Raw genomic sequence first — 27,731 nt, 5'->3', positions numbered from 1 at the left:
ATAGACTTCAGCATGCCAATACATGTACCACAGGAGAACATAACATGTAAATGGCAACCCGTTCTCATTCCCAACTCATCCAGTAACGTCACTTGGTCAGTGCTTCTCACTATATGTGGATTGTTAGTGTGCTCATTAATGTATAGTTGTTAGTTTTAGATATTAGTTGACTAGATCAATATTATTGGAACTTAATAAACTCTGTCATACTTTAAAGAGCAACTGTCTGTGATTACTTTGTGCATGTGTATTGTGATTATAGCTGATATGTGGCCTGTTGCTCGAACTCAACCTTAACTGTCACTCTGAATGTGAAATAGTACTTTGACCATTGACATTGTGAGTGAATACTAATTATGATACTTAGTTTATAGTTTGGTTATTGGTCCCTGTTCGCAGGGTGGTGCCCCGTTATTATTAATAATTGTTCATAATCTTACTGACATTAATAATTCTATTGATGTCAATTTAGTTTTTCATATTTGCTGATAACTCAAACACGCTCCTTTTCGTTCCCAACAACAGTCACATCAATATTAGACGCTCAGATCAACTGATGAAGTAGAATGAATGTGATCCTCACAGGGAGGCGGATGGGTCAAACAAACAAGACTTCAGTCCCATTTCTTTGTTATGTTTCCATAATTATTATACTTACTACTCTCATCATATGAATAATTTCTGTTTTAAGTCTGTTATGTTGTTCATTCTGTACACATGACATCTATTGCACTTCTGTCCATCCTGTTTCTCTCCCTATGGTTAACTTTTTTCCTTTTTTTTTCTCTCTATTGAAGGGTTTTTTGGAGGAGTTTTTCCTTTTCCGATGCAAGATGTCCTGGGACAGAGAATGTTGTACAGATTTGTGATTTTGGGCTATACAAATTAATTGAATTGAAATTGCATTGATTTTCACCCAGGAGACAGTTGTTCATGTCCGGTGAAAAAGGAAAACATTGACATTTTGTTGCATCTGTCGTTAGCCACATGGCTCACATGAGTCGTTAAGCCAAGCTCACACTTCTCCACTTTCAAAGGTGTCAGACCGCTGTACTGTTCACACTACACATCCTGCTGTCTTTAATCAGGACTCTTGAAGTCATTGTGGTTTTCACACTACAACCTACAACCTGTTTCCACACATCATTTGCCTGATGTCGATCAGTCACTGTGTTAAGTGTTGTGTTTATCCATGCAAACATCCAACACGTCCGTGATGCAAATGCAACACAACACGTTAGCCAGTGTCCGGCCGAGAGAGAGACATTGTGTGTGACGACGAGTATGACGTCAGCAGTAAAGTTACAGCTGTGAACGTAGCAGTTCAGTGTGTGTACAGTTTGTCGGTGAGTAAATGCTACAACTCCTCAAGTACCGTGAGGAGACCCAAGCTAAGTACCATGTCTCCCATGTCAGCCAGCTGATGATTAAAGTGAAGTCTGTTATCCCGGAAGTTAGCAGCTGTTCCGGCGCACTTATGGTGAGCTGACCTTTAAGGTGGACCAGCACCATTCTTCTTTATGTGACAAGCCGCTCCTCTAGGTTTGCTCGGCTTATGATTTTTAATATCATTTTAACTGTTTAACCGATGGTTAAACAGTTAATATTAACATCCCTACTGCAAAGAACTATGCTCTGTTTGTATCTGACACAATGTAGAATGTTAAAATGTCAGCAACAAAGTTACTGTTGGAAATGTAATGGTGTTGTTAAGTACTCATATAGGTACTCTGAATCAGCAAGTACTCAAATGTAAGTACTAAACCCATCCCAACCCATGTCTTTCACTCTCTTTGGCTGTAGCTCCCCAACACATCCACATATTTAGAATGCTAGATATCTGGAATGCGTCTGGATGCACCTTTAAGACGCTAGGCTCACATCTTTGAACAGTTCACACAAAGTGCTTGAGCACTGAGTCAATGCGGATCAGCCTCTAATCTGGGTCTTTTGTTAGGGAGCTTCAAAAACTGTCAGCGAGTACATTGGTCAGTCAAGTTAACATCAACCACGCTCTTTTCCTAAAACTCACTCAGTGGTTTTGTTGCCTAAACTGAACTTCCTATAAAGACAGAAGTTTATTTTGAAAAGGCACTATGCATGTAACACGCGTATATTGACAAGCCGTTTCTCACACGTCCAACTTGGATGCTAGAGGGGAACGTAGAGCATCACATTTTGAAGCTTAGGGCCACTGAGCAAGTGGCAATATTTGACACATTGGAGTGAGAATGTGTTGCATATGGGCACACTGTGATCAGTATGCACCTCTTCAAATAAATGAAATTATTAGTGTGGTGTATGTTGTCTACAGATGTTACCAATTCAATACATTATTCTAAGACCAAAAATCTTTATGATGTGAAATATGTAAAGTCAAAAGCTAACTCGGTTTGTGTGTGCCTCCCAAGACCTACTTGGATGTTTGGGTTCTATGGCAACCCGAACAATGGGTGTGGCCTCAAAGTTGAGTGGGATGAAGGGCGGACAGGCAGGGGAGGTTGACAGGGTGGCCGACTTCAAGACGCTCTCCTCCAGACCTCCGATACCTGAGAGGAGAAGAACATCAACAGACTGCAACATCAAGGACACTCAGAGAGTAGAATCCGCTAAGGCTAAAGACCCTACTTCGCATATCACAATGATAACATGGTGGAAAAGAATCTGTGTTCGCCCAACGTTTGGAACAGCCCCAAATTAAATGCGTTCTTCTTTGGCGGTATTTGGGCCAGTAGATTTTCAGTAAAAAAATCTTAAAAATTAAGAGAGATTACAATTCAAGTGTAAACCCTTTTAATACAATTAAACATTGAACACAAATTACAGTAAATAATGTTCATAGTATATAAACATAGAAATTAATTGAATAGGTCGGCCCCTCGATATTCGATCCAGCTAATTGTGTCAGTATCGTCCAAATATCCGATATCCTGTTTGGAGCTTCCTGCACCAGCTGTACAACACATCATCTCTGCATGATGCAATATTCTTGCACAACACATTCAACGTATTGCAGAGTATTTCGAGTATATTTCAAAATTGCATCTCTTATACACATGAAGATAAAGTTGTGAACACCGGCTGAATATCTATTATCAGAATCATTATAACTGTATTATAACTGCTACTGTGTAAAGGGAATACTGCTGTTGAAAATAACCTTATTTGTTTAAAGTGTTTGCAAACCAAATGTTATTGCATATAGCAGTACTTTTAAAATAAAAGTGCGCAATACACTACTTTTGAATTCATTATTGAACTTTGCGCATAACAATGCGATTAATCGCAAAAAAATCATGTGATTAATCGCGATCAAAATTGTAATCGTTGCCCAGCACTAATATTTTTCTAAATTATAATACATATGTATTTAAGAAAAATTATTAAATTATAAAATAGCTATAACTTTGTGATTCTGTTTAGGCCAGCAGAGAAGGCCTTGCTGGCCCTGACGGCCCACCACTGGTTTATGGACACTACTGACTTGACAAGCAATTTTGGACTTCTCTCCAATGACGTCAGAGTGCTTTAAAGTCTTTTCGTAATGTATTTGCTGATTGATTATATGCACACATGTCTGTTGTCATTTGATCAGGTAGACAGATCTAAACTAATGCAGTCTAATACAACAGTCCTGTAGTGAGCTCTCCCTTCATGAACGTTCTAATGTTCAGTTTTTGTTGAATCTGTTTTTTGTTGCAACAAAATTTTACTTTGTGGTGACACAGAACTGTTTTGCATCATACGGAGATGAGTTTCTGATATTTATCCTGCCCTCACTGATACAGCTCAATGGCACCACAAACTACAGCCTCCAAAACCTCTCTGAAACTGTTTCAACAAAACCTGAGCATTAGAACTTCATGAGACTACATTGATTGACTTGAGACTTGACCTGGAGTTGTGTCCGTCTCTCCTCTTTGCTCGAGTGACTCAAGAGGAATCATCCTCTGGCCTGTGACAGTGAGTAACAGCTGTCCTGATGTGTTCATCAACAACCACAGATACACACTAGTTTATATCCAACATGTGACCAAACACCCGGATCATTTTCTCAGACAGGCACCCCCCAGAGTGCAGTTCCTTTTTAATGTGTTGCTTAAATATCAAATTAATACAAAAGTGACCGTTATTTTCAAAGAATTCTTGCATGAATTCTTATGTTATCAAGCTCAAATGGAGTTACAAGATTTTTGACCAGCGAATGACAAGATGCATGTTTTGGATAGCAAGCTATGCTAGTCTCCTCGGCAAACCCTTCGATCTATAATCACTATGGTTCCATCAGAGCTAAATACGATGAAAAGGCACACTGCAGAGTTAGAACCGAGTTTGCAACCTAGGCCTAATGTGAAACCATTGTTTTTGAGCTCTTCCCTCAGAGAGAGAGGGCACAGTGAGCACCACGGCCCCGGGAGGCGGCGAGGTCCAGGTGAGGGCTGCTGTAAAGCTCAAGGTCGGAACCGCGAGCCACCTTCACCCCGGGCCTTTACAAGCCGACATTGACGTACGAGGTGGTTTTTACAGCAATATAAAATAGGTATTAGAGAGGGAATCATAACCTGTTTAACTTTTTTGTTTTTTAATGCACTGGTATCGCATTGGAACTCAGTATCCGCTGATACACAACTTCAGGTATCATGATCATAATTCATAATTAATCAGGCATTAACCAGTTATTATTTCAATGGCAGTGGTGGGCCGTCAGGGCCTGCAAAGCCTTCTCTGCTGGCCTAAACAGAATCACAAAGTTATAGCTATTTTATAATTTAATATTTTTTCATAAATACACTAAATGTATTGTAATTTAGAAAAATATTTTTCCCATTATCTTATTTTCTCATTGCACAGCTACTGTCTTCCTCAGTTGCTCTGCTTCCAGTGCATCTTGTTTTAAGTAGAGCTTTTATCCAATCAGATTTCACCTCTGTCTCTAGGTAAGAAGAGAGGCCCGAGGCCTGCAGACTCACAAGTGCATCCCTGAGCAGTTTAAGTGAATGGGGACGATATTGTTGATTGTCAGTGTTCAACCAATGCAGCTCAGTTTCCATGTGCAGCTCTGCAGTGAGGTGCAGCGTGTGCAGTGATTGGCCAGTGGGCGAGCACGTGACTGAAATGTAACAGCAGAGGCTTCGCCAGAGTAGTGAGAGTTCAGATTGAAAGATATGGAAGAAATGATGACATTTTTTACATTTTGCTTGGTGTAGATTATTATTTTTTTTTACCGAGCTTTGTTTTTTTAACACTGAATGGCTGAAGGAGGAGGAGAAACGGATTAGTGAGTTGGTATTTAACCGTGGGATTAAACTCTTCGTCAACAAAGAAAGGAGCATGGAGTTTGGTAAATCAACTGCGTTTGTTTTTTTACATCTAATATCTGAATGGCCCGTGCCCTTGAGTGTGTAGCAGAATGCGTGTTGCTGCTGTTTTCCCGTTAAGCTAGTTAGCGTAGCCTCCCAGAACACTTGCGGAGCCCCGGTTGTTTTTTGTTGTGGTTTAATTTGTTCCGGTTCAGAAGTCACACAGACTATTGTCTCCAGTGATTCTCAACTGGTGGGTCGCGGACCCGGTTTCAAATCTTGTGCTTTAATTGTGAAATATATTTTTTATGCAGCGGCCTTATTCCAGCATTTACGGAACCGACCAATGCGTTGTGAATCACATCACGTGATGCAGTTCAGCCAATCAAATATGGGCATTCTGACAAGTTTCCTGACTCGAGTGAGATGTAAACACACCGTGACACAGGGGGCTGAGACGAGGAAAGACCTAGCAGAGCAGTGTGTCCAATACATGAATTGTGAAAGTAAAATCATAAGACAGTCTCTAAAAGAGAAGAGTGGGTCGTGGCTTGTCATTAAGTGGTGATTGTGGGTCCCACAGTCAGACCAGTTGAGAACCAGTGTCCCACCTGAGCGCTGAAAACATTGTATTTCTCTTAATTTATGCTCCTGCATCTCCCTAATGCACTAGTATTATTCAAACGTATTGTTCGGTTAGTAAGACTTGTACCGAACGGTTTAATACAACTACGTATATAGTTACAGCCCAAAAATCTATAATAGCTGTGGCGCCATAATGAGATTATAAAGTGGTATTTCAGCTGCAGGACAGCAGTGAAGGCCCAGGTATAAAATGCACGGCCCGCCACTGTTCAATGGTCAATATTAATTATCACTTGCGACAAATGAGACGCCTGGAGCAGATGTATTGGCACCTGCTGCACACTCAATCCTGCTGAGGCAGCGTTCAGACCGACTTTACCCAGCCTCCTCATTCATCGGAATCAGATCTAGACTCGACACAAAAATCTACAAAAATAAACGGAAAAAAGGCAATGCAACGCTATGCTGCTTTAGTAGTACCAATTCAGAGATTGCCAAAGCAATCCTCACTTTGGAGGATTTCTAGATCTAATATTGTCTTCTTCTAACATTTTCAGGACATTTGGTAAATAACAGGTACACACTAACCTTGTCGAGTTTCACACAGGGCAGACAAGGACAGAAGAAATTTAAGTAATATAAATAATAGCAAACATCTGTTTTGGATTATGATATTTCTTTAATGATGCAACACTTTTTAACTAAAGGTAATTCTGACCTTTTTTTCCACTTTCATTTCCACGACTCTTTCTCCCTCTCACCCTTGTTGTTACACCCTTGTACTTTTATTTATTAAAAAATAAAGTTAATCAATACACAAGGGACCGGTCAATGTTGAGCACCCAACCTCCAAACCCAGTGGGTTATATCCTTTAAGATGTCTGACACCACAGATGGATAGACTTATGTCCGTCTTTTTTTCATGTATAGAGCCTATACACTTTATTTTGTGCACAGTCATGGTTTGTGGTTTTGTGTACAGCGCATGAACACACAGACTGGCTGACTACTCGAACAGATGCAGGACAGTGTTGGCCGCCTCGCGCGTAACTTGACCCAGTTATTACCCAAAGGTGACTCGATCTTGTAGGCCTTCCAAGCCAACAAAGAACAATAAAACTGAAAGAAGAGGGAAAAAAATGAACCCAGAGAACTCGGCTTACCCACAACCCCTGCTGCAGACACACTAAATGAAATGCATAGCGGCAGAGCTGCTGCCTGGACGACTCTCAGCAGGTCATAACAAAGCATCCTTTAAATGTGTTTTATTGGAAACAAGCATACACACACTCTCAGTGGCTCCAACACACACTTTCATCTGGCTGACTAGGACAAAGTATGACCAGAGGCAGATGTGCTAGCACTCCTGCACTAAAGGAATGTATCAATAGATTTGATTCTGATTGATCAGCATAGCTGTCTGAAATCCAAAACACACCAGCCCCATACAATGGGCCTCATTAATAAAAGTTTTCTTGTTTTTCTGCACCAATCAGATATCAGGCCCACACTGACTCAAACAGCTGGATTGGTGACATTAGGGTTGATCTATTCAATTCAATTCTGTTAACATCTGATTACACGTGTGCATACTCCGTTATGCTCCAGCACACCAGTAGGTCGCCTTCCTGATAGAGTCAACAACAAACATGTCAGCTGGAGGTATTTTACACTCGCTGCACCAACAACTTCTACGACTACTTGCAATATCCGAAAATGGGAGGCAATAGCACTGCAAAATAAAACACAACTAACCTAAGTCAAGCACCAGATGTCCAAGCCTGATGTGTCCTTACATATAGAGAATGATCCCGCTCTCTTCCACACAGGGAGGCATACGGCTTGTGAATTCAACACACTGCATGGAATTTAAATTCTAGCCCCGAAGAAATACTAAGGAATAAAAAATGAAAGCTCACAAACGGAACCTTTTTCCAACTGAATATATCTCTTGAAAGTAGAACCAGGCAGAACACGATTGCCAGCAGGAAACTGATCCAGAACTACTAACAATGTTCTGGATTAATTAATTAATTAATGTAACAGTGAACAAAGAAATATGTCTTTATGTGGAGAAACTGCAAAACCTGTAAATTTAAGATGTTGTAACACCGTAAAGCTTATTTTGAAAGGCTTCAAATTCAGTTGATCCTAACCAGGAGGCTGATCAGTAACCACTCTTCATTGACCAAACTTGAGGCAAGACTGAACTGCTTTAATGCCAATAAATAAGCTCGTACACACACACACCCTAGGGACCAAGCCTGGTTATGTCCGACTGCAGAGCTCAGAATGACTCAAGCCTGAAGACATTTCCTGCAAGCACAAGTACAGTTGGCTGTTCTTCAACCTCCATTAAAACTGGCTCTCGACACACTAAAAGGAATGAGTGCGAGGCGAGGTAATGAAAATAGAGAGGAGGTTTGAAGACAGGGGAAAAGAGAGATACAGGGAAAGTCAAGAAACTCGTCTTATTGCTGTTCTCTGCTTGACACCAGGAAGCAGTGCGTCACCTCCGGTCCATTGAACCCCCCACGGTTTGGTAATGTAAAGTTCTGCTGTCTATGCCAGTTTCAAATCTGGTTAAATGGCTATAGTAGGACTAAAGATATCCCATTGAAGACAAACATTCAAAGCTTAATTGGAAACCCCTTAATAAGGTGCATAGTTATTTAACACATATGGCCAATGCATTAGCAAATAGATGGTTTTAAATAGTGTCTATTAAAGCCTTTTTTTAATGAATGTGGTTTTAATATGAAATGCATTTAGGTAAAAAGTGTGTGTTTACATTAAAACCTTCATCATTTGTGCATACACATGGTCTGAGACAGGTCTGTTTGTTCACCAAGTAAGAAAAAATTCAGGTAAAAAAATATTGATGGATTGGTTTATTTATTTTTATTTATTTAAAAGGGACCATGTACAGTTTAAACATAAATGTCACCATTCGATGCACTGTACCAGATTGTAGTTTAAGCTAATTTGCATCTGCAGTCCCTGCAGATTTGTGCGTAAAATATACACGGTTTAAGCACAGATTTGTGCATACACACAGTTTGTGAACGAGGCCCATTCACTCCCGTCGATAAGAAACTATTTTTTGCTATCTTCTTCGTTGACTTCTTAAAGCATGAGATACAGTTAATCATAAAATCTTACTTCCACAGTCTATAGATCTGTTGCTGATGGTGCTCAGTGAAGCCAGCTTACCATTAGAATTCTGTACTGTCTTGCCGCCCCATCAACACTTTTCAGCTGTTATACCCTATAACAGTATCATAGTGCATTATGTATCATTATTACTGACAAATTTTACACTCGTCATTGTTCTCTTAATCACACGGTTGGATGGAGATCCTTACAGCCATCTCATGTTATTTATTTATAAAGCTCTACTGGTGAGCATCTCTTTTGACATTTAGGTCTACTAACCACAGTACACAATCCAGTAACTACTTAACCTCAGATATTCCTCATGTACTAATGTTGGCAGAACTGGTTTTACCTACTAGCTTTTAAATGGAACAAACTGCAAGCTAGAGTCTTGCATTCCCTTTGGAGATTTTCAAGCTTCATAATCTAATGATTACCTGTCTAGTGAGAAATTGTGAATGTTTTGCCGATTGTGTTCTTGTGAATGTTTCTTGTTCTCAGGAATGTCTTTGAAAAGCTTTCTGGAAGTATATTGATAATAAAATATGTGAAAGGGCACAAAACAAAAGTCCAAGCAAAAGCGCACATGCAATATTTTGTAATAGCAGAATTAGATTTGAGCATGAGGAGCATAACAGCATTAGAGCCTGCAAGAAGAACTGCGTAAAGACATTTAAGCATCATGATATTTAGCCTATTTTAAGCCATTATGGCAGTAATGAGTAACTTGTCATGTTGACTTAAAAGTAGTTACTAGCTACATATCATAGAGGTCCTTTGTTATAACTTATATTTCAGGTGTGGTCTTCTGAACCAGATGTAGAGTTTTCATGAATAATTTCAAGACAATTATTAGAAACATAAGAAAAACATTTCTGAACAATGCATATTTTCACTTCCGAGCTGAATGCTGCCTTCAGAATTCTTGTGAACTTGAAAGTGGGTGGTTGATTCAACAAATAATGGACTGGGGCTACATTCAGAATGGAAGCATCAGAATAGGAGTTGTGCAAATCCGACATACCAGAATGAATGAAGAAGGCAGCAGTAAGGGCATCGGTTGGATGGCCAGACTTTGGCTGACCTTCAACATAGATTGCAGATGTATTACTGGCACGTGTTCACTAATACTATTTCTCACTAATACTGTACCTCAGGATGATAAGAAGTAATCCTACAGCACTGATGTACATGTTCTTCTCACCCATTTCCAGACACAATGAAAGACTTGTACTTTCATCCAGACAAATAATGATTTAATGTAATGTAATTTCTCAGCAAAATTAGTGGAGACATTTTTAAGAAGACAAATAAAAGTATTGATATACTTCTGGATAGCAGGTTAAGCTGGATAACTGGATGGACTGGCTCTCTAAAGTAGCAGGAGTTTTCCAGCTGGGATGGTTGACCCGAGGGCTGTTTGATCCCACATTAGGCTCTCCTGCTACATGTAGCTCCAAGTGGCCTGGTTTTGAATTCATCGTTTCTCAAGAGACTCTTTCTTTAGCCACTTTTCTTTTCAATGAGACTTTCCTCATTATGCCAGGACGTATTAACTCTCAAGTCTGTACAATCTTAGATTGGATCTAGCTCGCACTCGGATCCGATCAGCCACTCCACATGCCGAGGTGGCCTGGCTTGCATTGAGTTCAGATCTCAGCAAGGTGTGAACACAGCATGTCATGCCCTCATGTCAAGTTTCAGTGGTCTTCCCAGGCAGAGTTGGCATTCCAGAAGCTCCGGAGGAGTTCCATATTGGATGCTATATGCAACGATATACGCTCGCCCTCGGACATCAAGCTTAATTTGTTTGCTTGTCTGTCCAGGAAGCTCTCAGCTGCAGAGAGGAGCTGCGATGTAGGAAACAGAGCTGCTGGCGGTTAAGGTGGCGTTGGAGGAGTGGCAGCTCTGGCTAGAGGGCCGATCAAACCATTCCTTGTGTGGACTGATCACAAGAATTTGGGGTATATCCGCAGAGCCAAGTCTCCCAACAGGCCCAAGTCATCCACTGGGCCAACACTTCCTGCCTCGCCTGCCGTCCAGCGGTTCGGCAGACCATGTTTTTTATTGAAAAGCTGTTCTGGTGGCGCGCCATAGAGAGGAAGGAGGGCGAGTCCCTGGTCGGACATGTCCACAGGGCTACCGCCTTTGGAAGTTAACGCCCGCATTTAGACAGTTGTGGACAGATTTTCTAAAATGGTTCATTGTGTTACCCTGCCTAAGTTTCCCTCCGCCAAGGAAACGACAGAGATGATGTTGTCCCATGTCTTTCGTCTCCATGGTTTCCCTAGGGACGTGGTTTTGTCCCAGTTCTGGAAGGTGTTCTGCTCCTTTGCTAGGTGCCACCGTCTGGAGCTGGAGACAGGTCTGCACTCATTTGGGTTGCGTATGCCCATAACTCTCTGCCATGCTCTGCTTATGGTCTCTCCTCGTTCCAGTGTGCTTATAGTTATCGGCCATTGCTGTTTCCAGATGTAGAGAACGAGGTTGGCGTCCCCTCTGCTCAGGCCCTCATTCGCAGATGCCGCCAGGTGTGGGGTGGGGCCGGGCAGGCATTGTGGCGCTTGGTGCAAGAAGATGGCGGACCATCGGCGGGTCACTGCACCTTCTTACCGGCCTGGATAGAGGGTGGGGCTCTCCACTCGTGACCTTCCCCTTTGGGTTGAGTCCCATAAATTGGCTCCCCGGTACATTGGTCCCTTCCCTCTTTCCATCGATGATGGCCAGCCTTCACTGTAGGCTACTTTTGGTGGTCTATCGTAGAGGCCGTGGGCACCAGTATCTGGTGGACTGGGGGGGTTACGGTACAACAATATCATGGCAGCAACTCTTATCGAGGAGTTTCATTCACCCCAGTTTGCCTGTCCCGAATGCCTACCGTGTCCCGAACCTTTGAAAGTACAAACTGTGTTTTTTGGAACTGTCCTGGTCGTAAGTCGGGCTTTTGAGTCTTTGCCTCAATGGCGGCTTCAGCCTCAACACCAAGGTGTTGGAAGTGGTGCCCATTTCTAAAAACACATTAAGCTAATTTGCTAACGGCTCATCATAAAGTTTAGATGTCATTTGATTGGTAGCAAGTTGACACTTATCTGCCTAGATGGTTAACAGTTTGGCTAGAGGCTGGTTTGAACTGTTAACCGTGTTACTGATTAAGTGAATTTAATTCAATTAGCTCTTAGGATCTTCAGGATTCCGTGTTAGCAATTATTTTGATTCATACTGAAAAATGACTGTGCTGCTTCAACTTTGATTCTCAGATACATTCCTATAACATTTTGGGCAAGTGAGCTCCACAGCACCATAGCCACGCCCTGTGATAGGGAGTACTGTTTGGATTTCCTGATTAGTGCTTGACAGAGTTTCAGGCTTTCAAGAGTAGGATACATGAGGAAGTGGGACTTTGTGTCTTATCCATGGACATAATAGAGGAATTCTGTATGAAGGCAAATCAATGTGAAAATCTGCAAGCACAAATGAGATCGATGCTCACGCATGTGTACAGGTCGCGCACGTGCAACTCAAACAGCCGCGCATGCAAATTACTTTCGCGAGCGCTTTTACATCACTCCACGCAGAATATTTCTCTGACCGTGTGACCAAAATTAAAGCCCACGAGCAGAGATATTTAACACGGAGTGATGTAAAGAAACTCGCGAAAGTAATTTGCGTGCGCGGCTGTTTGAGTTGCATGGGCGGATCTCATTTGTGCTGGCAGATTTTGACATTGATTTGTCTTCATAGTCTGACTGTCATTCTCAGGAAGCATCGCAGAGCCAGACGTATGGCATCAATTAGTTTCTTCTATCTAGAGAAGCACTGTAGCAGTGGAAAACAGCAGATTGAAAAGCAATACATACGATGTGGGGCTGGAAATTGTTAAATGTTCTGTGTGGATCGTGTTATATTAAGCACAAGGCCAGAGCCTCGGAAATCTGCTCCCCTTTAACATCCTATGGAATTTCCCTTGCACTGGAAAGTCCCACTTGAGCTTTAGAGAGCCAAGTGAGTGAGTGTGCGTGTGTGTCTGTGAGCTGTGCTAGTGCATCGTGTGAATGCATCAGTAAGTAGTAGTGAGGGAACTACATACACAAATAACACACAACTTATTATATTACCTTATTAAACAACATCATGTGACAGGTTTATTTATAATGATGTATGCCATTTTTCTCAAATAAAAACAAGACCACTAATGCCACATCATAAACATGTATCACGAACGAAACAGTTTTAAAACATGTGATAATTGGAATACTTGTTTAATACTGTGCTCTGAATTACACTGCTTTCTACAAGCATTCAGTTAGTGGCATCCTTAAAGTTCCTCTCGTTAGTACTAACACTGCTGTGTAGTCGACCAAAAAATGGCTTGCGGATGTTGGCCTCCGCCAAACAGTCAGGTGGCATTTTAAATGTATGTCCGTCCGAATTGACATAATTTCATTATTTGATCATATTCGACAGTTGTGTGAAATTGTAATAATACAATTAATAATCGATACATTTTTGAGTTATGACCAAAATGTATTTTGTGGGGGACAGTGACCTTTGACTGCCAAAATCGAATCAGCTGATTGTTTTATTGCGGTTATGTTCAAAAGCACTAATAAACGCATCCACACAAGTCTGAGGGAAGGTACCAGATCCTGAACGAATGAAACTTCCTCCAGCTGTGGGCTGTCTGTGTCCGTCTGTATCTCCACTTGGTCACTGAGACAGTCAGATAGCAGCACACAGCAGAGGGACAGAGGAAACGCAAACACACAGAACGATGTCACAACCTGTCCGGTGCTGCTTTGTATCGCTTTGTATGAAGAGTGCCATACCTCAAACCTCGGTACACCGAGGAGCATGACAAGCTGGGGTGTCGGCCTGGGAAGGAGACCGGGCTGCACAAGCTGCTTATTGGCTGGGGGAACACAGCACACTAAGAAGGAAAGAGAAAGTCCAGACAGAGGGCAGGGTCTCTGCAGATACAGATCCCACCACACACTTCGAGTGGGTCAAAAGTGATGATTGAGATGGATTATTTTAGGTAATTGTAGCATGTTATACATTTAAATTGGTTATTACTTTGACAATTGAATGACTCTGCATTAAGAAAATAAAACATGTATCAAAGCTTTCATCAGATGGCTTCTTATACTAATGTGTGTTCAAGTACATGAACCACAATAGTACACTTTAGAAGTATGAAATATCTGCTGCTGGCTGTGTGTTCCAGTCAGACAGCTGTGGTCCATTCCAGCAGCTTTAAGTAAGACTGAATCTGACCCAGAGACAGGAAAGTCTTAGCTGATCAGAGTTTCAATCAACTCTGAGTATGTTCACTCCGAGTTAAGCATGTGAAAAACAACTTTATTCACATGGGCAAAGGGTAAATAAAGAGCACAGCCTTTATTCTAACCCAGTGGGCGTCAGAGTAGAACACCAACACAGAAACAGAGTTATGTGGGAAAGATTCCATTTTATTCAGCATAGTTCACTCGCTCGTCATTCACTAAGGCTTTCTATTAGCAAGAATCTGCCAATACGACATATACCATGATACGGGGGTTATCATTCAATATGTTCTGAATACATGTAATTGGAATATTATACAATAGTGTAGTATAATACAGTTGGCAGGTCAACATGTAGATTCTCTCTCAGCTCTGCTAATGATGGTGAAGCACGTACCAATGTTGAGTCTTCTGCATAAATAATTACATCAGCATTTCACACAAAATGTGATAAATCATTTTAAAAATTCTTTGTGGAACACAGCTAGTTATTTTCTTTTTCTGTCACAAAAACTGCCAGTGAAATGAAAAAATCCTTGCTGTGTTCTGCCAGACAGCTCAGTCTCTATTCTAGCAAGAGCTAAAGGTAAACACCATAGCAACTGAGCTTGGCAATAACAACGCTACGGTCAATGACAACAGATGCTGCAGTGAATCCAAGAGCAGCCTGGGCTATGAAACCCCTACTGTATTATATTCATATATGTGTCTGAAAAGGGTCATACTTATACACATTAGATATTACCACATGAACAATAATCTGTTCATGTATATCAGTGTTACTGATCATTTGATACTGCTACTGATAATTTGTTCCTGTCCCTCCTCTAGTGCTTATTCTGCTGTCTCCTGTTTCATTGTCTACTACAGTCCTCATGTTGTTCTCCACATACATCTGTAAAACACTGGTCCCTGGGTCCCAGCGGGACTGTTACAGTCAGTCTCTGCTCATAAGACAAGTGAAGCATCCACTTTCACTCCTCACTCCCGCCATCTACCGGCTGTGTTAATGCTGCATGCCTGCAGCGATTGGCCCACACGAAGAATGAGGGCAGGCAGCCAGCAGTAACACAGCGTGAGAACACAGCATGAGAGGGAGCCATGAAGATACTCACTATGGCTGATTGCTCTGAGATATCAGTGATGCTGTGGGATGAAGTCAGCCAGGCCCTGAATCTGTCTGAGACCAGGTACGCTGAACAGAGGGGAAACAATGGAGGTGAGCAGGAAATAGGCCAAACCCTATGGGGCCATGTTCTCCAGCCATCTGCCTGCAGCCAACACCCACGCACACAGCTGGGTATCTATTTAGGCTGGTGACTTTCTAATTTTACACTGCTCAGAGCTGACCTGCCTCCAGCCTCTGGAGGTTTCTCCTACTGATCAGCAGATGGTTAACTCAGGACGACTTTGTGACAGACAAGTAAAATCACAAACACTCATTACCACTCCCATTGCCTAATCTACTATGACTACACATTTTACAAGTACCATAATTACTATCAGAACCGCTGCAGGACGGGGTGAGGCTGTGTGCAGACTTGATGTAGGACATGAAAACCAGTTTTCTTTTCTTTTCAAGTTTGCACACGAATTCACCTTGCAGGGTAAAGTCATTTTGAGATAATCGGCCTCGCCAACAAAAGAAAGCCTTGTCAGAGTGTCTGCTGTGGAACCAAGTTAGAACTCCCCTTTGCAGGAGGCTCCACTAGGCAGACACTAGACAGCTAACACCTGGGCCACACCACCTACCTGAGCAGCGTGCGTGTGTGTTTGTGGGTGTGTATGTCTGTGTGTGTGGGTCTGTGCGTGTGTGTGTAGTGGAACCTCTTAGTTTAATTCCATGGCTCACGTTAACAGGTTAGAGCAGCCACAAAGCCAGAAGGAGCAGCAGCGCTCAGAGAGAGGATCCCTGTATCGCCTTCAGTTCCACATGACACGTGCGGTTCACAAAGATTGACAGAGAAAATCATCTGCTGATAGCCACACCGACATCACATCAGCAACAACTCTTACTACTTGTCTTTATTGAGGAATATGCTTTACATAAACTCAATATAAAACAATAAGCCGCCCTGTAATTATCTGCATCGGCCAATGAAAAATCCCTGTCGGTCGACCATTACTACATTTAATTGGATATGTTTATGTAACCGCCAAAAATATGTTTACGTTTTTCAGGAAGTGGAAAGAGAGGAATTTTGGAACCAAAACACTTTTGATTTTCTTCTCACAGATACATAGCATATTGAAACAGATATGAACCATTCACATGGGGACATAGCATTACAATATTTCACCATGCCTTTACATGTTATTATCCTTATGTCATAACTGTATGTACTGTACAGGCTATTTTTCGCTGCCATCTTTGAGTTGATGATGAGTACATTTTTTTTCAACTTGTCCCAGCAACTCGTCCTCTGACCGCGAGAACCACAGACACCACACTAGATCATCAACAAACAGTCGCATTATTCTCATTTGTTCAGGGCCGACACATGATGTGTGAGAGATTTGTTAGCTAAACTTGTATAAATCATGTCAACCGTTTTCTCTACTTTAAGCTGAATACACAATACCATCACCCAAACACAGACCTATTTCTATGTGGATGACAGTCTTGTTTGCATTCGGCTCCTCTTAAATTCAAGTTATTTTGAAATAGTAGTCGCGTCTCAGTGGGTGGAGCGGGTTGTTCTTTAAGCCCAAGGGCGGAGGTTTGATCCCCTCGATGAGGATGCATGTACCTGTGTGGATGCGACGCGTGTTATCATGTTTACATTTTCTGAAGTTTAAGAAATTACAATCTTCTAGTTAATTAATAATTAATAAGTGGAGAGAAGGTCGTCCTTCATTCAGAGGACCGGCAGTGCGATCCCCAGCTCCGCTAGTCGCATGTCGATGTGTCCTTGCGCACGACACTTAACCCCAAAATGGCTCCCGTAGTTGTGCCTACGGTGTGTGAATGTAGATAGTCCTGATGGGCAGATGGCCGCTTGCATGGTAGCCCCTGCTATCAGTGTATGAATGGGTGCGAATGGGTGAATGATGACATGTAGAGTTAAAGCGCTTTGAGTGGTCGGAAAGACTAGAAAACGCTGTACAAGTACAGTCCATTTACCATTTACATAATCTCAATAGGTACCATATGCTGACAAGACAAGATGTGGTTCATTCTCAAGAGCCATGATTCCAGGTTGCATTTCCCTCCCATCCCTCACTCAATGGTGTTAAAAAGAAAGTAGTCCAATCTGTTGAATAGCTTGGAATTTGGTTTTGAGCATCATATGAAACAACTGGCACAGAAAAATGTGAAGAAATGTGAACTCAGTAGAGATCAGATTTCAACCAGGTATGTCTGCAACGGGCACTGCTGTAATGGGACTGAATGAACACAACCCGCTACTGTCTAACCCCCTGTCTAGACCACAAGAGTATCAGGCGTGTCTTTCCACTTGTACGTCTCACACAACAGATACTCTCTCTTTATCTAAGCAGACGTGTGTCTCAGCTTCGTGTCACAGGAGTAACAGCGACTGGAGGCGTGTACAAAAGGCTTTTGATCACAATGATTAGGGAGATTTAGAGAGGGAGCCATAGGATACCTGGAGCTGGACTGTGTGTGTCCAATGTTTTGTACTGGAGAGAGGTTTGAATAAGAACCATTTCCTTTATTCTAACTCTTGCTAACAAAGCGTTTATTTAGGCTTTGAGTTTGTTTTTTCACAATATGCACGAGGCCCAGGAAAAAGGTAGAGAATATCTGTCTCTGGCCTCAGAGCAGCAGAGACGCAGTCAACTGTTTGTGTAGCTCTGGCAGCTGTGAGCTAAAAGCCAAATGCTCCATCACAAACAATAAAAGTTGCAGTTATGTGCAGCAGAATGCAAGATTAGCTTGACACTGACAGACAACTCAAATTAGTTGATAAATATCATTCTCACTGTGTAGTATTGTGAAAAGAAAGGCTGGTCCTCACTAGATATTAAATTCTTAATTTTTATTTATAGAGGACTGCCTGCATCTTTTCTTTCCTCAAATATAAAACCAGGATTGTTTAACTCCAGTACGTCTTGGGTAAATACTGGACTTGGTGAGACTGCCTATGATTACTTTGCACCTAATAAATGCAATGAATTCCAAAAGATATTCAAACGTCAGTGTCTCATCCCACTGGCCAATTTTTTATTTCAAACGATCTCTGTTATTGTCTCTGATGCTGTTTGATGCTGATGTCATCACTGGGGACCACTACTGCAGCAGGAACTACCACAGAGGAGGTTCAGAGAAAAACTGTGAACACATACAGGTCAAACACATTATATCATCTTTTCATCTTGTTGTGTTTCTACTCCAACACACTTCTGGGGAGACAAAATCAAGACAGACATTAAGCCTAACTGGGGGAATCACATGGGAGGATGTAACCTGTTGCTGATTTTGTATGAACTCTGCAAGAGAAGATCATGTTGTGGAGTGACTGTAAAGGTTTTAAATGATGTTCTTTTCCTTTGCTCTGGCCACACATTTGCTGACAAAGACTAACTGACTCGTTAATGTGAGCTTCAAAGACCTGAGGCTATGTTTGAGGAGAACAAATCTAGAGCAGGCAGGTTGAGAGAGACAGTGGGAGGGAGACCTAGACAGAGAGACAGTGAAGGAGAAAGAAGGAGAGGAGAGGGTTGTGAGGGAGGAGGACTGATGAGGTGGAGAATGTGTCACGGCCTCGGCTGGGACTGGAAACTGTGTCAAGGACGGCAGAGGAAGAGCCAGATGAAACGGGAGCATCAGGGAACGCCACACAACGCGCACAAGTAGGCTCGATGTGTAGCAATAGTGGCCCAATTCTGTTTCTCTTCACATCAAGGTCAATTCATTCAACAGCAGCAGCTTACTCAACATCAGACAACACATGCATTATGCCCTCCAAGAGACAAAACAAGACTCAACGTAGGGATTCTGAACTCCCTTTGCCAGCTTCCTCTCAAATCAAGACCAGCACTTATACATTAGTAATACAGGAACATTGTCTGGTAGTTCAGGGGAAAAACAATCGTGGGTACCATTTTGGTACGGTATAAAGTAGAGATGAAAGTTGACAATTATGAGAAAAAGATTCATTTTTTAATTATGAATCCAGCCTCGGTGTCATTGTGAAACACGCCCACCGATGGCCATTCTGGAGCTTTGGAAATGACACCTGTCCATCAGGACTCTAATCATTCACACACATCATTCTCGACATCAACACTTGCCCACGTCAAGTAAACGGTGTTTTACAGCAAGTGGAATGCCTCGTGCAGTTGGTTGATGGTAGGTGAAAAATAAATAAAATAATTGGTCGCCGATAGTCAATAAAATATGCGATTAGGAGATCTGCATTAATGCTTTCTAGTCGCTGATCCCTGATAATTCTACATTGCATACAACAAATCGGCAGGAGGAGAGCTAGTTAAGGTTAGCTGTTAGCAGCCGGGTGGCAGCACAGTCCTGCTTATAATGAGGCTAACAGCTAATGTGCAGAGGTTCCATTTAGTTAGATTATGATGTGTTCAAGCCCCAAACAGTAAAAAAAAGTTTTGGATGAAGGTACATTTTAAAATGACCATGTGTTCAAATGTAATCTTGTAGAATGTAGTTTTTGGTAAGAAACTTGAATAAATCCAGTTGTTTGAAGGAGATGTTTTAACATTAATATAAAACAGATATTAGAGATGAATTATGAGCTGTTTAACTTCCAAACACTAGCTCTGAGCAGCTGATAATACAATATTAAAACTACTAATGTCCCCCAAAAATGTTCAATCAAAGCAAATATTTACATTCCAACCAGGTCATAAAACAGTCCCAACATGAACTGCTCCTTAAACCACGATCAGCCCAAGCAATGCAGTAGCTCTAATTAACGGTGCAGGACATGTGCTCAGGTTGTTTCGGCATGTATGAATACATATATAACGTTCTCATTCAGAACGTCCACCATGTGCGTTTTGCTGCCTTCTTATGCATTTGTCAGTGTAAACTGTAGATGATGAGCACAGGTTTGAGGAGTGCGTTGATACTTTAATTCCATTTCCCAGTAACGTTTGGGTATTTTTTTTTTTTTAAATCACACTGGATTTTATTCCCTGTGCTAATATAAACCTAGTGTGTAATTTCTTAGACAACCAGCTGCCGGTGCGTTCTTCAGGGGGGACCAACTGATCTGGTGCTGGTCTCGTTTTCCCTACTATAGGTGGGACTCTTCTTTTCATTTTGAAGTCTTCATATGTCAATGTAACAGGGAAACTAAAAGCATCACTTTTCCCATTGTTGCGTGTCTCAACTGAACTGCACCACCACACTCTCCTACCAAAGCTGTCACCACAGGTGTTGCTTTTTCAGGGACTTATATCCCAAACATTCTGGTTTGTAAAACACAGTTGAACCAGCCGGTTCTCAGCCCCAGTGATACAGATACAGAAGGAACCCTTTAGTGTCTGCATGAAACTCATACACATCATAGTTAGACGCTCAGAGAAAATGCTTCAGTGTAATGACTAGGGGTGCAACGGATCATAAACCTCACGGTTCGGTTCGGATCACAGTTCTTGAGTCACGGTTCGGATCATTTTTCGGATCAGCAAAGAAAAGGGGAGGAGGCAAATATAACATTGCTTTCTATTTATTAATTAAAGAACTTTAAGAACACTTAAAGAAAGAACTTTGGGCTATAGTCTCACATAAAAACTAAAATATTGAAGATGTCCAATTTGAAACAAAATGAAGTAAATAAATAAAATTTAAACATTCAAGAATACTAAATTCTGTGAGTATTGTTTCAACTGAACTGAACTGCTCGGCAACAACTTGGGTCTATGTTTACTTCCTGTCAGGTTATGTCATTCAAATACACTGCAATAATGTTTACCATTACTGTGAAATGGTCTACAACTTTTCAAAAAAGATGAGAAACGCCAAAGACTGTCAAGACTTTATCATCACATATCATCTTAATAATAAACAATTATCTGACTGGTCTCTCCTGATTGAACTATTGTTTAACTCCATCTGTGACATGGTCCAAAACTCTCCAGAGACTGGACTGTTTTTTATTACTGCTGTTTCTAAGGTCCAGGGCCTTATGTGCTATTTCTGTTTTTCCCCCTGCTACCAGTCTCTAGGCCAAAGCCATCTTGATCTATCTCTAAAGAAGAAAAACCTATGCAACGAGGCTAAAGAATCACCAAAAATCAGCATCAACTTTAACAGAACTCTCCAAGACACGGTGTCACTATTCATGATGAGACCTGCGCTGCACTGACATGAACCCAGCTGACCTCTGCCATGTGGTTGATTTCAGTAAAATCATTCAGTCAGTGTTCTGCTAAAGATCTAGGTCACTAGTCACCGCTGGCAGCAGAGAGAGAGGCCTAATGCAAAACAAATGTTTTCATCAATGTTGAATCAGCATCATTCTTTTTCCCTCCCCTCTCCTCCCAGAGGACTGACTTGGAGGACTCGAGCTGTGGCTGAGTCTCCTCAGACAGCTGCTTCACATTAGGCATTGATGATGAGAATTTGATGTTGCCCACGTCTTCAACCCCTGTGACAAACTGCTCACCACCAAAAACCATCAAGACAGCTGTGTACTCTCCCTCAGCGGCAATCACAGATAAATCCTGAAGCTGGTTGGGTGTATGCTACTAATGGAAACCAGTGAAGAGAATCAAACAAAGGACTGTGTTAAGGTAGTCTGAGAGAGAATTAGCCCCAATACATGCCATTCTGTCCTTTTTTGGGAAAAACTGTTCAAAGATCTGCCAATTTATTGTTTCTTTTTTATCAGCAAAGAAGCGAAGTAGAGAAATTTATGTTGAGGGATAAGCCGAGAGAAAAGGTGCTGGACATTTCAACACACATCTGGTCTGCTCTGAACTTCTAGAAGTGCTTCTTACTGCTCTGCTGCCCTCTGTATTGCAGTTTCATAGCAATGTATGCTACAAATACACTACATGGCCAAAAGGACATGGACACTTGAACATCACACCCATGGTTTAGTTGAACATGTCATTCCAAAACCATAAATGTTGTTAGATCAGCCTAAACAATAATCAAATACCTAAAATGCAACTAAAACTAATCAAAACCTTCCCTTCACTGGAGCTAAAAGAAGCAGCCCATCTTCTGAAGAACAGACCCAGCCCAAAACGTTACCGCTATCCACACAGACCAAAGAACCACTTTGCTACATCACTATGTACTGTGAAGAGATCTGACCAAGGAGCCAACTCACTGATCCTCTAAAAGACACCATGAGTCAGACGGCACCGTGCTGTGATCGTTTATGAGACGTCACCCTGAATATGTGAGCTGGAGGCGTCTCAGCATAAAGACTGTGATCTGATGTGGTTCAGCGAGAAAGAGAGTCAGATCCTTAGAGTTATGAGTGTGCAGCCTTAGCCTTGTGCAGCACTATTATTTCATTAAGTGGAAATCTGTTATGCATTTAAAATGAACTTTTCCTTGAAAAGGAAGAAAGCCTAAGGGAAATGGTAATATGCAGCCTTTTGCTTTCTGAAGAGTTTTATTTTCTTTGTTGTTTAAGAAGGGGTTTTACATATTATAGTTCAAGTTGAAGCAGCAGTAATTGGCTTGTGACGGTGTCAGCCAAAGATGGTGCCAGAAGAGAAGGAGGGGAAAAAGTGTTGTAAGACAGGAGCATGGAGAGCGACAGCTATTCAGTCGGGTCCAATCGACTGTAAGCACGGGAGCTACTGCTGGGCGGTATACCGGTTCAACCGTGTAACCCTCTCTTTTATTTGTTACCTATATTCAATTAATAAAGGATAATGGAAGTAAATTCATCTGTTTTTTAATTATGAATCATTACAAATATGCTGTTTTAAAAATAGCAGATAGTCACTGTGAGAAAAAAATAAATCATGTATGAAAAAATGTTCGAGATGATCGTTTTATAATCGCATCGCAGCCCTCTGAATGGGAATGGAATCGTGAGGTGCCTAGAAATCCCCCCCCTAGTCCGCAGTCTACTATGGATAACATTGTCAGTGAAATAAATGTACTGTAATGTGTATAATCAATTACCCTGAACAGATGAGAGCAGCTTTAAAAGAGCAGAAACACATGTGTGATAGTGGTAGTACTAGCATCAGTACTGATAAGAGTGTGGGACACGATATACACCATTTACAAATAAACCACAACAACAGGTGACATCACCACGGTTGTTCTAGATTAGTACGTCTTTCTGTCTAAATGGTCTCAATAATATTTTTAGTTTTCTGTACTGCAATTTCTTGTTACTTATCAGCCGCTGATACCAATATATTTGTTTCAATTGGCCAATATTATCGACAAAACAAAGAACGTTGTTTGATTTACTGCCTTTTCCACGATATGAGTGTGTTAAAAGTCCAAACCACCTGTCTACCACAGAAATGTTTGACAGAATAGATGGTCTTAGAGTAGGTGGTGTCAAATCAGTGTGCTATGGTGGATTAGTCTGTAGGACCACTGAATCTCCAATTTGTTCTGTGATTCAAGTAGGTATGCTGTTGTGCTTATCGATGGCTGTCTCCATCAGTGTAGTAGAACTTTTTGACACTAAAGATTCGCTCATACTTCAGTACAGATGCAGACAGCGGTTGACTTTGACAATAACAGTAACATACTGTAGGCAGCAGTGTTCCTCAAATCAGTACTATAAAGTAAGATGGCAAGATCATGACAGCAAAAAGAACTCCTTCGCTCTTCGTTGTAGAACAATTTGTGTATTTCCTTGAAACAAATCCTAAAAATGTGGATCGTGGGGGATGTTCTTGCATAGCCTCTCTTCGAAAAAAGACATTGCAAGCACCATCAGCACACTCACCTGATTCCAACATCTCTACGCAGGTGAGATTACAAACTAAAGAGAGGAACAACCAATTGAATGCAATAACCAGAAGGAAGAAAGGGAATGTACTTACCCAGGACATTTCCTACAGGCACCTCCTCCAGCTCCTCTAGCTCTCTTCCCATCAGCAGGTAGAGGCTTTCCATGGAACAGCAGGACAGATGAGGCACCTCAGTCACACAGTCTGAAGCACTGACACCCTCTGGCAGCTGGCAGAGAGGAGACAAGCAATGAACATGAGGAGCAAAGAGGCTCACAGGGTAGCACTGGGATCACAATGCATGGACAGCTAGGTGACGCTCCTCTGCCCTCTCAGCTGGGATTTAAAAAACAAGGTCAAATGGAAACAGTAGATATATTTCTCTTGTTTATTGTATATTCTATGTATGTATGTAAGAGAGCAATGTGTAACCGGAGTCAAATTCCATGTATGCGCACCAATAAAGCTGATTCTGATTCTGATTCTGAGATGTAATGATTTCGTGGCTCAGATGATCTGCAATGTCTGCATGTATCAAAAATGCAGATGCTGTGATTTAGAGGTAATTGTTGCTTTGGCAGTAAGCACCACAGCTGCTGCTTTGTTGATGGAGCTCCATTTCCTCTTTGTACTTTGCATCCTGGGACGGTTGCCTCACATCCACCATCCATTGTTAACATGTCTGTCCGTCTCACATCTCCTGAGCTAGTTTGTGACAGTTTAACCTAGAAATATTTTTTTCTGGAGATATAAACTGCAAACACCTGATTCTTTGATTCGTTATTCATTATTGGAGAACTGATGTCATGTCTGTTTTAAAAGAAAACTGCTGTGATTCCATTCTCTTTCATCCGCTCCCATGAAATTCTGTTGGTACTGCTCAAGCAGCATGCCTTAAACATCTCTGTTTGTTGCAGTTAGGACTTCCAGACTGAACCATCCAAACAGTGTTGTTTACTCGTTGCCTTTTATCCAATGTGGAACACAAGAGAAACATGGTACAGTACATGTAATGGGTTCTTGAGTTAAAACTGCAATTATTTAACTGACTGTAATAAAAAAAAAAACTAATAATGAGTTAGTGTTAGGCTAGGGCAGTTTGTTATTTGCAATGAGACGCCTCTTTTCATCCTGTTCATACTCGTTAGTCATTGTTTGTGACAAAAAAAGGTAATTCAGCTTCGAGCTCCAAGCTCATTATCGATTCATCTGGTAATTATCTTCTGAATCAATCGTTTATTCGTCTAGTCTATGAAATGGTCTCTAGTCCAAACTCTAAGATACATCAGCAGATGTACAGTGGGTACGGAAAGTATTCAGACCCCTTTAAATTTTTCACTCTTTGTTTCATTGAAGCCATTTGCTAAAATCAAAAAAGTTCATTTTATTTCTCATTAATGTACACTCAGCACCCCATCTTGACAGAAAAAAAACAGAAATGTAGAATTTTTTGCAAATTTATTAAAAAAGAAAAACTGAAATATCACATGGTCATAAGTATTCAGACCCTTTGCTCAGTATTGAGTAGAAGCACCCTTTTGAGCTAGTACAGCCATGAGTCTTCTTGGGAATGATGCAATAAGTTTTTCACACCTGGATATTGGGATCCTCTGCCATTCTTCCTTGCAGATCCTCTCCAGTTCCGTCAGGTTGGATGGTGAACGTTGGTGGACAGCCATTTTCAGGTCTCTCCAGAGATGCTCAATTGGGTTTAGGTCAGGGCTCTGGCTGGGCCAGTCAAGAATGGTCACAGAGTTGTTCCGAAGCCACTCCTTTGTTATTTTAGCTGTGTGCTTAGGGTCATTGTCTTGTTGGAAGGTGAACCTTCGGCCCAGTCTGAGGTCCAGAGCACTCTGGAAGAGGTTTTCTTCCAGGATATCTCTGTACTTGGCCGCATTCATCTTTCCTTCAATTGCAACCAGTCGTCCTGTCCCTGCAGCTGAAAAACACCCCCATAGCATGATGCTGTCACCACCATGTTTCACTGTTGGGATTGTATTGGGCAGGTGATGAGCAGTGCCTGGTTTTGTCCACACATACCGCTTAGAATTAACGCCAAAAAGTTCAATCTTGGTCTCATCAGACCAGAGAATCTTATTTCTCATAGTCTGGGAGTCCTTCATGTGTTTTTTGGCAAATTCTATGCGGGCTTTCATATGTCTTGCACTGAGGAGAGGCTTCCGTCGGGCCACTCTGCCATAAATCCCCGACTGGTGGAGGGCTGCAGTGATAGTTGACTTTGTGGAACTTTCTCCCATCTCCCTACTGCATCTCTGGAGCTCAGCCACAGTGATCTTTGGGTTCTTCTTTACCTCTCTCACCAAGGCTCTTCTTCCACGATTGCTCAGTTTGGCTGGACGGCCAGGTCTAGGAAGAGTTCTGGTCGTCCCAAACTTCTTCCATTTAATGATTATGGAGGCCACTGTGCTCTTAGGAACCTTGAGTGCTGCAGAAATTCTTTAGTAACCTTGGCCAGATCTGTGCCTTGCCACAATTCTGTCTCTGAGCTCCTTGGGCAGTTCCTTCGACCTCATGATTCTCATTTGCTCTGACATGCACTGTGAGCTGTAAGGTCTTATATAGACAGGTGTGTGCCTTTCCTAATCAAGTCCAATCAGTTTAATTAAACACAGCTGGACTCCAATGAAGGAGTAGAACCATCTCAAGGAGGATCAGAAGAAATGGACAGCATGTGAGTTAAATATGAGTGTCACAGCAAAGGGTCTGAATATTTATGACCATGTGATATTTCAGTTTTTCTTTTTTAATAAATTTGCAAAAATTTCTACATTTCTGTTTTTTTCTGTCAAGATGGGGTGTTGACTGTACATTAATGAGAAATAAAATGAACTTTTTTGATTTTAGCAAATGGCTGCAATGAAACAAAGAGTGAAAAATTTAAAGGGGTCTGACTACTTTCCACTGTATGAGACATGTGAGAAGCTGGAACCAGCATGAAGGAATGGACTATCAACACTACTTTTCATTTGAAAGTCACTTGCAGTTTGTGTGTGAAGAGGCAGTGTTTGCAGACCAGAGCTCAAAGGCAACAATGGATGATTTGGTTTTCCACCTGAACTACAGGTTTGAAACAAACCAACGAAAACCATGGAAAACCTACTGAATTCCTTAACAGAAGAGATATTTTGGGGCTGAAAAGTGAAGCAACTTAATATTTACAGTAGACCTGTACATTCCACAGAGAGAAGTACTATAAAGGTTGATCTATAACTGTGTTTACCATGCTGAGGCCCTGGGCGGGATCATACTTTGGTCCCAGAACAAATACTCTCTGTCCTTTCTTCACCACTCCGCTGTAGACCCGCGCAAAAGCTATGAAGGTCTGCTGCTCCACTTCCTCCTCTGGCTTTGATTGTTTCAGTGGCAGACTCTCCATCTTAGCTGACAGGGAGACACAAGATACACAGAAAGTGAGACTCAGTCACAAGGAACCATTTCATTAAGTAGAGTTTTTATCCAATCAGATTTCACCTCTGTGTCTCTAGGTAAGAAGAGAGGCCCGAGACCT

At 41.6% G+C, this 27,731-nt stretch overlaps 1 protein-coding gene across 1 annotated transcript in view; it reads right to left on the bottom strand.

Annotated features, from left to right (window-relative positions):
- Positions 1–27,725, bottom strand: part of LOC116399661 (elongation factor-like GTPase 1) — a 36,293-nt gene extending 8,568 nt beyond the window's left edge. The window contains exons 1-3 of the mRNA XM_031876977.1: positions 27,444–27,725; positions 24,296–24,431; positions 2,418–2,549 (exon numbers count right to left, since the gene is read on the bottom strand). Coding sequence (XP_031732837.1) covers positions 2,418–2,549; positions 24,296–24,431; positions 27,444–27,599 — 424 coding nt within the window. The 5' untranslated portion in view covers positions 27,600–27,725. The remainder of the gene's footprint in view (positions 1–2,417; positions 2,550–24,295; positions 24,432–27,443) is intronic.
- Between the last annotated feature and the right edge of the window lie 6 nt (positions 27,726–27,731).

This window comes from Anarrhichthys ocellatus, unplaced genomic scaffold (genome assembly GCF_004355925.1).
Source record: "Anarrhichthys ocellatus isolate YVR2014 unplaced genomic scaffold, GSC_Weel_1.0 scaffold121, whole genome shotgun sequence".
NCBI lineage: Eukaryota > Metazoa > Chordata > Actinopteri > Perciformes > Anarhichadidae > Anarrhichthys > Anarrhichthys ocellatus.
This window is presented reverse-complemented; position numbering and strand designations above follow the sequence as displayed.